Raw genomic sequence first — 12,891 nt, 5'->3', positions numbered from 1 at the left:
TTGTGTTTTATTTAAATGATAATAAAAAAATGCACTTATTTTTTTTACAGTTATAGGGACTTATATTTTAAATACAATCATAAATTGTTGTAACGAGAGGTTCAACTTTTAATTAATTGTTTTGTGTTCATAATAATTAAAGTTTGTTTTTGAAAAAACCAGAACAATAAAAATAATTTTGATGCATACAAATTATACGAACTCTTGAATTCAACGTTTTGACACGAGTAGGTAATTCTGATTCTTTTTATAATAATATCGTGAAATATGCTTGTATAAGACCGAAATAAATTGTATTGAAAAACCTCTGAATTATAATATGCATTTTAAAAATACATATATAACGAAGTGTTTTTATTTTTTTGGATTAAAGTTATTATTGTTATTATTATTAATTAATTAAAACAGGACGAGCTCCGTGCGTTATTTTCTTTATTATCTGTTTTTGTTAGTTTTAAAATATTTTCATACGCAGTATTCTGATGATAACTTATATTATTTATAATAATCTATTACAGGGAAATTGTGCACAAAATATTCACCGTATATGTGAACGTAGATAAGTATATAGGATATAAAAAGAAAGGCTACAAATTATAGGTATTCTATCTTGCTATGAATAAAAAACAAATAGCGCCTAGGTTTGATGATTATAAGTGATATGCACTTATATATATGAGCCAGCTTATTCAAATAAATTGATAAATTGATAAATTCAGTTCACATTATAAGCATTATCATAATATTTAAATACATATTTCTATATTTTATTCTTATTTAATTCGTTATTTTAAGTATTATCATTTGATCAATTATATTTCAATATTGGTTCATATTTATAGAAACATAAATTAAAACATATACATTATTCAATTTTTTCAGTTGACATTTTTATATTCATGATTTCCAGTTATTTCTGTTCACTTTTTGTATCTAATTGAACTTGTGAAATTAAAATATTTTATATATCATTCAATTTAAATAGTACGGCATAGCAAGTCATAATATACCTATACTAAAGTTCTTATGAGTTTTTTTTTTAAGATGTTTGTATGCAGCCATATCCAATAATTAATTACACATTTTTGTTATAATTGCTATTTAAACAAAAAAAAAGTCAAACTATTCATTAATCATATGTATAATAATAATATAATAAGTTAAAATCAGACATACCTATACCTATCTATGTTTCTGATATCAAAAGATGAATCATTATTATTTATATAATTATATCTATTCGTTGAGCTTATTGAATTTTGTTATTTTAATTTTGACTTAAATTGGTAGGTATATTAAAATATATTAAACAAATAATACAATAAACTATTAATTTAAGCTAAATACTCAATTGATTTTATGCATATAAATACAATATTTGGTTCATGGGCTGTAAAGAATAATTAATAATCAATATTATGTGTAGGTATACTATAGGTATATTAACGATAATTTATGAAACGACCTAATACGTACAAAACCACAAGACCAACTTATACTACACAAATCTCTTAAGTATATTATGAATAGTAAACGAAAATTACACTGTTTATAAGCATTTCGAACTGAATTTAACATAAACGCCACCAAAATCAATTTTTCATTTTCAAACATTTCTTATTGAACTCGAAATTGCAATACTTAATGGGACAATAATTGCCACAAAACAAATTCTCCCTGAATTTCTCTCACTTTGAACATATAATATTTAGTTTATTTAAAAATGTTTAATTATGTTCACTATACCTACATGAAATACATTTTTCTTCTATCAATTATTGAATATTACGAATATATATTTACAGAAAAAGCTTCAACATAACACTTTTAATGCAAAAATTTCAATAATAAAAAAAAAAAAAACATAATTACTGTCATTTATACATTTATAAACGTTCAATATTTTCCAGTACTGAAATCAAATATGTATTATATATGTTTTCATAAGAAAGTTTGAACTGAATAATAATACACCCATCTATAATCACAATACCTGATTACAGAACAAAAAATAATTATATCTTTAAAATATGTCTATTGTGAGTCAAATCGTGTTTTTAAATGAAAAAAAAAAAAACAAATAAATAATTTAAAATAACTACATATATTCATTTTTACCATGAAAAAAATTTTGTTTGTATATTATAAGGGCATAATGATGTTACTACTATTAATAATAAACTGTTTAAGTTGAAATATCTCATAGGACATGTGACATATCTAGGTACTAAAAATGTATATTATATTTTTTTATTTTAATGTGTAATCTCGGATTCTCTGTCATGGGTCAGTATAGCTTATGTTTAATTAACTAAATAATTAGACAAGTACTATTCAAAAAAACAAGCTCATTGTTTATATAATAAAAATATATTTTAATTAAAAAATTATAACATTATTAGTTTTTACTCCAAAATAACAAACCTCGTTTCGTAATTTATTAAAAATGTTTAATTTATATTATTTATTGTTTTGTTTTTAAACTAACTCATACGAATACATAAATAATGATAACTTAATTGAATTCTATCAAGATAAACTATTAATAAATTGATAGCATGTTAGTATAATAATTGGAACACAGTTCATGAGGGGATAAGCGAGGACAAGCACGTCATCAAAAGACCCGGGTGGTCACCCAGCTGTTATAGTGATATTTGGCATGGCCTTACAACTACGCAATATACTTTGTCATGGACGTAACTAAATGCTCATGGGTTTATATAAATATACATTGTATATAATTCCCTGGTATTATGACGAAAGCATCAACTTTAGAATATAATATGATGAAGTAATACACCTAGATAACAAAAAACCTATCTAAGACTAGAACTTTCGAGCTCAAATTTCTTTGAATAATATTATTATCAGAGTACTGGCGTCGTGGTGGTTATTTTCTCTACCTCAGAAAATTGTGAATCGAACTCGTTAACATCAATACACAGTATTCTATTCAAAAAACCATTCAAAATACCATGACAATAGTAATAATAATGTCATTTAAGCGTGGGCGCGTGTGTGTGTGTTTTTGTGACATTTTTCGATATTGCAATTCCTTGCACAAACATATCAACGCAAACGTAGGTATTCATCGGTGTGATGTTGAGATGTTGCGATTTGTATTGTGCGGTACGTGGGTGATTAATATCGTAATCATCACTCATCATCGTGAAAGCCACATTATAAAAGCACGAGATGAAAATCGAACAAACTGAGATTTTATTTATTACTATATTAGTGTTATTGATTTTATTGATGCCCTCAAATTTGTCGTGATTTTATTTCTGACTGAGCGGATTTCCGATAGGTAAATACCCACAGGCGCTGCAGGGTGAAACAACATAAACAGAGAGATTTTTGTGCTTTTTGCGTGTATTAAACAGAACTAGGCCGTGTGTGAAACGTAGTTCTTTCCCTACCCACCCCCACACAATACTCTTAGGAACACTTCACAGTGAGTACGTTTCCGATCGAGAGGGTGAGTGGCGTGGTTTCACATCCGGCCTGGTCCCCGGCGGTATATAGTCAATACGCGCGCTGGTGCGCTACTATATTACATAGGTAGGTACGTCACGCTTCCAGTGTCAAACCCGCTCGCGACCTCAAACTGACCTACCCACGTCCCACGTTACCCATCACTATATACGTATAAGGAAAAAAGACATTTTTGTTGCAGTTTAACTACAAAATAATATTACCAATGATTTTCTATTTTTATTTTCTATTATAATTATCTTATATATTTACAGATTGAAAGAGACTGAAGCAATTTTGGAAAGATCAACGTAAGTACATTTTATATTATACACATAATTTATTATAAACGTCGTAATAATTATTAGGTGCTGTTATATTTTTTATAGTAGCACTAGTAGTATTATTATGATAGTTTTATGTATTTTATAGTAATTATATAAGAATATTTTTACTCCTCGTATATTATATTTAATAATATTATTTTATTCAATACAATTAATATCAGTACATATCTGGGACATTATTTCTACTGTACAGTATTGTTGTAATAATATACGTATCGTTCTGTCTATGTAGTATTCTTGCATGGTATAATACTTAATATAATTTATTTAAATATACGATTATTATATTATTTGACTTGTCTGTGAGTCAATAAGTAGGTTCGTGTATTTATTTGTTAGTTGAATAACTGTAACTTATGTATTGTGCTCTTATTTACTAAATAGAGATGTTACGAACTGTTCGATTTTCGAACCAAACCGAACCAAAACCGAACTGGAAATTCCAAATAATCGAACCGAACCAAATATCTAATAGTTCCGTTCGATAATCGAACCAGATAAATAAAAATACGATGGAGTAACGGCTAAAATTATATATTATTATTAAATAATTAATAATTAATATTTATTATTTATAAATTATTACTATTGTTATTGTTAATTGCGTGTTTCAACCGGCCGCCGCACACCTTTCCTACCACCCATAGCCAATGGCCATTCAGCGCATTATCCGAGACTGTCAAGATAATAGATACTCTGTGCGGTGGGGAAGGGGGACTTCGTTATGAAATGTTTAATGTTTGCTGATATTGATGTTTTCGCTTTTTCTTATCAGTTATCATCATATTAATAATTAAAAATTAAAAATCTCATGCATAATTATTAACTATTAATTATTAAAGTATTTAAATTATTTAAGTAAATAGTAGTAAAATCTTTATTCAATAATTCTGAGGTATGGTGGCTAAATGATAAATAAATAAATATTAAATATTAAATAAAATAATACCTAATTTAACTTTTAATGTTCGGTTCAAGTTCGATAAAATATTTGAAGAGTTTGGTTCGGTTCGGGTTCGGTTCGACCTTAAATATTATGGTTCGTAACATTTCTATTACTAAACTACAGTTTTGAACTTTTTCATATTGTAAAATCATTAATCGTATACAGTATACACTACAGTATTCTGAGTTTATATTATATTATGTTATATTTTATGGTTAACAAATTTACTCGATATATCCTCGTAATGATCCCTCTAAATATTTTATTATTATGATGCAGTATATATTTTGATATTACTATATTATATTATTATTATTATTATGTCCTGCATCGCTCTGGAATTGATGGGCAATGAGCATACTCAATCAATTAATTACGCATTAATTCAAAAATTGTTGGTGACTAATAATAATAATTTGGACGACAAATATGTATATACATTTTTTGTAGTAATATTGATATTTCTGATCAATTTAGTGCTCACTGAAAGCATAATATTATATCATACTACTGCATACGATCTGAGCAGATAAAAATATTTTAATTATATTTTGCCACAAACAATAACAGAAATCGTCAATATAAGTATACGGAATATAAATCGATTTTTTTTATTATATGGACCACAAATGTATTGTATAAGGATTTAAATTATTAAATTATTTTATTTATATTTTTGCCTACAACTTTGAATTCGTCGTGTTACGTTAAACATACAATTCGTAATTTTATTTATAATTATAATTGAAAGTCACGATAAAGTATTAATTTTTAACTTCAGTATGCACCATGGAGAGGGACAATATAATATAAATTCTTTCCGTGTGGAAAATGGCAATACATAAATCAAAATATTAGTTAGCTCTGGCACTATTGAAAATCTATATACAAAAAGAGAACAAAGAAACTGAATTTTAATAATAAAGCTATACGTTGATAATTAATATGTTAATTTGATTTTTTTTTACACATATTGACAAGGACGTGTATTTTTTGAATAAATTATAAAAAAAGCCAACATACAAATACCAGATAGTTATTATCTATAGGTATGTATGATGTACCATATAAAATGTTTGGACTACATGTCTCTATTAGCTCGATTTTCTAAAATAAAAATCCAATACCTGAGTTCTAGTTAAATATCGGAGAGTAGTCATTATAGTTTTTTTTTCACAATCTATATTTTTATAAAAATTTTAAATTATCGTAACATAATTTATCATTAATAAAAGCTGTTTAATTAAAATTTTATTTAATAACACCATTAGATTAAAGTTAACAAAATTAAACTATCGAAGCTATTAAGTAATATTATTAAATTATAATTAGGTACTTTTATTTTTATTTTTTATCATATTATCGAAACAAAATTCCTTTTAAAACGTCTTCCTTCTTTAGTTATATCGCTATTATAAACGTATAACTGTTTTACATGAAAAAATAAAAATAAAAACAGATCTTTTATAATATAATATTTTTAAATATACAATACGAGCAATACAATACACATTTTCATTTTCATAATTAAGATTAATAATCACTATACTAAATACCTAATATACCTTAACATAGAAGGGTTAGTTACATAATCGTTTGTTTAATAGCAAATAATGGCTTTAAAATATATTATTTTTTAATCAAAATAATAAATCTACATTACCCAAACTACTTAAAAGGAATGCATTACCTAAATATGTTCATAAAATTTAGTTACAATTAAACTTTACCATAACAATTATGTTAAAATGCATAATATTATTCATACATAAAAGTATATTAAAAAATAAATATTCAGAATTTAATTCCTAGAATATTTATAATAATATTTATTTACTCGCAAAATTATATATGTTTATTCATTTTATTTTACAAAAAAAAAAATCATTTTTATGCAATAAAATAATAGAGGAATATTTAATAAGTGGAAATAACTAAGTTAAAAAAAATCAATGATGATATTAGATTTATTTAAAATTAAATTAATGAGATTGATAATTTTATTATTTTAATAGGTAGTCTTTAAATTTGATTATTTCACTGTTAGTATATTTTAAAATAATTGACCCTTTCTTATTAAAATACTTGTATATTGTATATATATATATATATCAAATTTAAAACTTTTTGTTAAGTGTTTTTTTTTAGATTTTACCTTTAATTAATTAATTTAATGTACCAATATTGTCATTATTAAAGGATCAGTAAACATTTTAAGAAATTCAATGTTTCAAATTTTGGTGAATTAAAATGTGTAGTATATATTTAAAAATGTATTGTATTAGATACTTCTTTTAGACGATATTGTGTAATGCAGTATAAAACATATAGCAAAATGTTTGGTTTATTACTTAACTTGTTAACTTGCTTTCATTTTGCATAAATACATATTATATAGTAAAAATAAATTTATAAAATTCCTTACATTATAATGTATAGCATATTACTATAATATAGGTTGTCACTATTATATTATGTATACTTTTTTTGTTCGTTCTTGAATCGTGAATATACAATATGTACGATAAACTAAAATTAAACTCACATTAAAAAATATTAAAAATAATAATCATGTTTTCGATTTCAAAAAAACCATTATCGTATACATTGTATCTATATAATTCATTCATAATTTCAAATTGTGTGAGATAAAAATGGCGAGGTTACATAATATTTAATTGTAGTTAATTATCGTTATTTTTTGCATTCCAAATGTGTTACATTTTTTCAAATAAATGTACGGTGATAAAATTTTAATTTGTAACAGTTTTTTTTTCATTTTAAATGCAAAACAAAAAAATAATTAAAGGCACATGAAATGTAATACAGACTCGATAAAAGGAAATATAAACTATATAGGTATAGTTTACTAAAATTTAATCAATACTAACCTAATTTATTTTTAATAACAGTTGATAAGTTACAAATATTTTTAATACTCTTGATCTGTAATATTTGTTTTTATCATATAATACATTTTGGACCACTACCTCATTTATTGCAAATACTTTAACTGTTTTAATTTTGTTATCAAAATAAATTTTAAGCAATAATGTTATATTATATATTACTTTAAAAGTCATAAACAGAAATAATTTATACAAATATGAAGTATTTTTCGAATCCCATATGTTTACAAAAAGGAGGAAATGAGTCTCAGAACAATATGAATAATTACATTAATGTTATAACACAAAATAATGAAAATAAATGAATACTTAAAGTATAAAATATGACTGTTAGTTGAGTAATTTTTAATTTTAATCATAGTTAATGAATTATACAGTATGTAACAGAAAGATATAACAGAATTTCATATCTTTTATATGTTTTTTATGCTTCATTTGTTATATCTTTCTATTACACCCTGCATATTTTTTCAACAATAATAAAAAACATTATAAGTTATAATATCCAATATTAAATAACGTGACGTTTCTGGACACGTTTATATTTCATTGATTCGACTCTTATCTACATATTTTTTTCCGTTTAAACTCTTCTACATATTAACAGCAATTATTGGTATCATCGTATTTGTACGATATCGTATGTATTTTTTGAAAAACTTCTTATTTTTTTTTTTTAATGACAATTATCTTAGTTTCTACACAATCAAAATTGTGATTGGTGCCACCATAAAAATATTATTTAGTTTAAATTTTGTCAATAATAAATAATTGTTATGGGTCAGATTATAAAATTCTGTGATAATTTATAAGTTTTTATCATAGTATTACAACTTATTTTTCACTCATTCAATTATTTACTTGATTTCACTAATCAACGAAAATAATAGCATGTCTAAAAATATAAAAAAAGTAAAAATATTAAGATCAAGGTCTTTATAATTTGTTTATACGCGTTATTGTATGTATATTATTTACATCTTAAAAATTCAAATAAATTTATTAAAGGTATCAGTAGGAAGTTCGTTAATATTTGTTGTTTTTCTTTAAATAACCTATTCATGTTTTAGTGGAAACGCAGAGCTTTTTAATGCTATTCATATAAATACGTCAAATAGATAAATGTTGATTAAGTATTTTTATAAATTATTTTTTTTATGATGACAAAATATTTCATTAACTATTATTGAATAATTTTATTTATATGCAAATGCAATGCTTATATAATTAAATATTATATTATTTACATAAGATAATTAATTATATTTTTATGACTAGAATCTCAAAATCATACATTACAAAAACAAATATTAGAATCAAATTAAATACCTAAGTTATCATTTTTTGTTGTTCTGTAAATTAGAAAGACTATTAATATGAGATGAGATATTGATCGATTCATTAAATGAAGAAAAAATAATTTGAAGAGTACAATTTACATATACCTAATGAGGCTATGAGAGTTATTTAAATTAATGGGTCAACTTCAGCATAAATGTACAAAATTGTACTTAAAATTGGTTCAACTTGAATTTATTTAATAGAATAATATACTATATAATACGGAAAAAAATAAATAAACGGATCGTGTAATTAGTTTTAATTATATTATGAGTTAGTATAAAAAAAAATGTATTACGAACAATTATTATATATTATGTATATGTATACTTTTGTGTGTTTGTGTACGCATTACATGTTCGCCTGGCATGACATAAAGTACCATTATAAAATAGCACTATATAAAGTTACGCGTCACCACAGTGCACACTGAACTGTATCTTATTTATGTTAATACCTATGTTATTATTAAATTAATGCAATGATATCATAAAATAATTTATAGATACTATAAAGTGTTTAAAAAAAAAAAAAAAAAAACCAGTATTATATAGGTAAAACCTCATAGCCTCAACGGTGAATACTATTTTGGTATAATTGATTAATGTTGTTCAATGTCTATTATATGTATATTGTAGAATATAGACAAAGTATAATGTAAATTAGAAGTTACACAAATGTATATAGGTACCAGGAGTGCATGATTCCAGAATTTTACAATAATAATAATAAAATTCTATTAGATCATAATATAGTATTATGTATAATATGTAGGTAATACTGTAATTGGAAGATGTTTCAATATTTATCAACATTATAGGTATTGTCTTTTACTCCTTTGTATGTGGCTTTAATATTTGGTTTATTGTTATTCTAACGATTATTTTATTTTGTATTTTTTGGTTTAAAAGAAACTTTGTTAACAATTAGTTTTGACAATTATATGTTTACAATGATGGTACATAAAAGAATATAAAATTAATGGTAGAAATTATATTACAAATAAATTAAATTTTTAAACCAGATTTTGTATTATTTATACATTAGACTGTTATAATAGAACTATTACAATCAAAGCTACCAAGAGATGGTATTCTTTACATATTAATACTAGAATTGTACCAATTAAATAATTAAAAGATAAACTAGATTTCGAAATATACTAAGTAAATAGAAGCCATTAAAGTTGTAGAAAAAATATACATATTTTTTTTTTACGTTATAATATCAAATCATAAGAAAACAATATTTCTCAAAAAAAATATTTTTTTCTGCAATTATTTTTTATCTTATCATCAAGCTTTATTTATTTTTACTTTTGTGTGACAACATGTCATTTCAATTTCTTTTGGTAATATATGAATCTATAAAAATTGGATTTTCACTGTTATATTTAATTATTGAGAGTTTTATATTATATGCGTCTGAAATTTGTTTATGATAGATCGTATAATACTATAAATAATATTATGCTACGGAATACGATGTTAAAATGTATGTTTTTTAAAATAGTAAAAACTTTAAAAATTTGATCGAAAAAATAGTAAAAAGTAATAAGTTATTATGTAAAATAAATACATTTAAAAAACGTTTGTCTTCTGAAATAATGAATGTCTTGCATTAAATGCATCAACCCGTATTAAACTGAAGTAGCATCACGATGTTAGATTCAATGCGTAGACGATCGGGCGTGAATAATACGGCACCTGCCTACTAAGAGATTATACCTAAGTGGATAGTCAAAGTTATATTATACATCACTGCACAGCGATCTATCAGATGTATATTATACTTTGAACATATTACCTATCCACTTTTTAAGACTGTACGATTTATCACGACAGAAGAGAATAATAATAAACTATTATTAATAATGGTTATAGGATATTGTTACGAACGAAGAGTACTGAGAGGACACAACTACCGCGTATAATATAATATTGTAATCGTCGCGTCGTATGGCGTCGGAAACAAATCGTGCGCACGGTATTTATCGTCATGACGGAGGCAACACCGCGAGAACGCGCGCGCGCCCCGCTCATTCGGAGGTCTCCGCGTCGTCGGGACGCGAGGCGGCGGCCACGGCCAAATGCACACCGGTAGTTGGTCGGCCGTCACGTCCGTCGTCGCTCGCGCGTCCACCGTCCGTGCGATCGTTCCGCCGCCACTACCGCTGCCACCGCCGACCACATTACCATTCGCAGCCCGCGTCGTGAACTTCCGCCGCAGAACATCAGCACGAGCGTCTCACGTTGACGGCGGTACGCAAAGTCATGGTGGCCGCGCCTCTGTCCGGCCATGTCGTTACCTTCGTCATCGTCGTCGTCGCCGACGCGATCTTATAGGGGGGACGCGGCCACTGCAGGGACCGTCACGCGTAACCGCCGCCGATCGTTAACCGTGGCCGCTGGTGCCGCGTCGGCCGCGACGGCCATGGAGTCGCCGACCATATCGTCGCCTCCGGCGTCCGCGGACGGTCCTCGGCGCCGGGGGTCGTCGGCCGCCGGAGGCACCGTTTTCAAGTTCGGCGCGCTGGGCATCAGTGGATCGGCGTCCGTTTCGGCCATGTGCGATGCTGCTAACGGGCCGGCGTCAGCGTCTGCCGTGGTCGGTGGCAACGGTTCAGTCAGCGCGCAGGCCGGCAAGCTGCCCCGGACCCTCAGCACCAGCGTGTTGCGCATCAAACACAGGTCATCATTCTGGGACAAGTTCTGGGAACAGCGGTCCAAGAGAGACTTGTAAGTCGTCGTAACAACTATAAATTGCCCACCCCTATTTCCCGTATTCCACGCACCTCGTGTTCGTTCGATACACATTATATGGCCAAAATATACCTGTATAATACCCGTATACCTAATTTATCACTTGTCTGTTAATATTAATAAATAATTGTGTGGTGTATAATATAATATATTTGTTATTATTACTCATTTTTATAAACGTACCGCCACGCAGTTTACAAAGTATTTTTTTATTTAACTAACGCAATATTACGTCTAAAATATTATTACCTATTTAAAGTATTATTACGCATTAAAATATTGTTTTAACCTAGTGAACCTATATGCTTGAGTCCGCGCAGAGTACTTATATATTATTATGTCGTAATTATTTTATAATTTCATTTTTTATTCTCTCGTGATGTTTTAAAATTATTATATTCTCTGACCGTATGCACTGCAATATCGTAAAGAATACTTTTGAAATTAATTTAAAATACCTACTACTCGAATACTTTTTTTCGAGTAGGTATCCACAATATTCGTTCTCGATAACTTGTGAAGTTCATGCGAGGAACAATGCAATACATTTGAGTCATCAAGGGTCATTTCAACAGAACAAACAGAAATCGAGTTGCCGAGCATTTCGAGCTGTCTAGAATCTAGCGTATTTGAAAAACTCTTCGGATAATAACAAAACATTATTATTCAAATTCTTATGATTTATACAGTTTTTTTTTTAATAAGTATTTTTTTTATGTATATACTTGGCAACTTTATTTGTTAAAAACGTATTTTATCATCACTCACCTTCTATATTGTAAATTTGTAACTAATAATTATTTTATATAGGTAGTATTATTTTTATTGAAATTTAAAAGCGCAACCCAGAAAATTATTATTTCAGTAAATAAAAACAAAAGTAAAAATCGATTGCAATAATAAATTTTTAAAATATACTCGACAACAAATAGTAGGTAGGTATATTTAAAAAAGGATTTATAAATGAAGTTGAAACAAATAAAAGACAGCACGTTTTACACTTTCACTAAGATATATAATTTGCTGCAGGTAAAAATCACTGTCTTTTGAAAACTGACTCGTTATATAATCGAAAAGGATAAAATATCTCCCCATTGTTAGCCAGTGAA

The 12,891-nt window shown here is 26.8% G+C and overlaps 1 protein-coding gene across 7 annotated transcripts in view; it reads left to right on the top strand.

Moving 5' to 3' along the window:
* dnc (phosphodiesterase dunce) overlaps positions 1-12,891 on the top strand; it is a 625,052-nt gene that overhangs the window by 535,392 nt on the left and 76,769 nt on the right. For 6 of the 7 annotated variants that reach the window (XM_089229247.1, XM_089229251.1, XM_089229248.1 and 3 more), the window contains one exon: positions 3,753-3,788. In XM_089229247.1, coding sequence (XP_089085373.1) covers positions 3,753-3,788 — 36 coding nt within the window. Of the gene's footprint in view, positions 1-3,752; positions 3,789-11,113; positions 11,759-12,891 lie in introns of those variants that run through there. The other variant, XM_089229249.1, reaches the window with a different exon arrangement.

The sequence above is a fragment of the Diuraphis noxia genome, unplaced genomic scaffold (assembly GCF_037042655.1).
Source record: "Diuraphis noxia isolate RWA-SAM2 unplaced genomic scaffold, SU_Dnox_SAM2 contig0005, whole genome shotgun sequence".
NCBI lineage: Eukaryota > Metazoa > Arthropoda > Insecta > Hemiptera > Aphididae > Diuraphis > Diuraphis noxia.
Note: the sequence above shows the minus strand (reverse complement) of the source record. Positions and strands in the feature narration are given on the sequence as shown.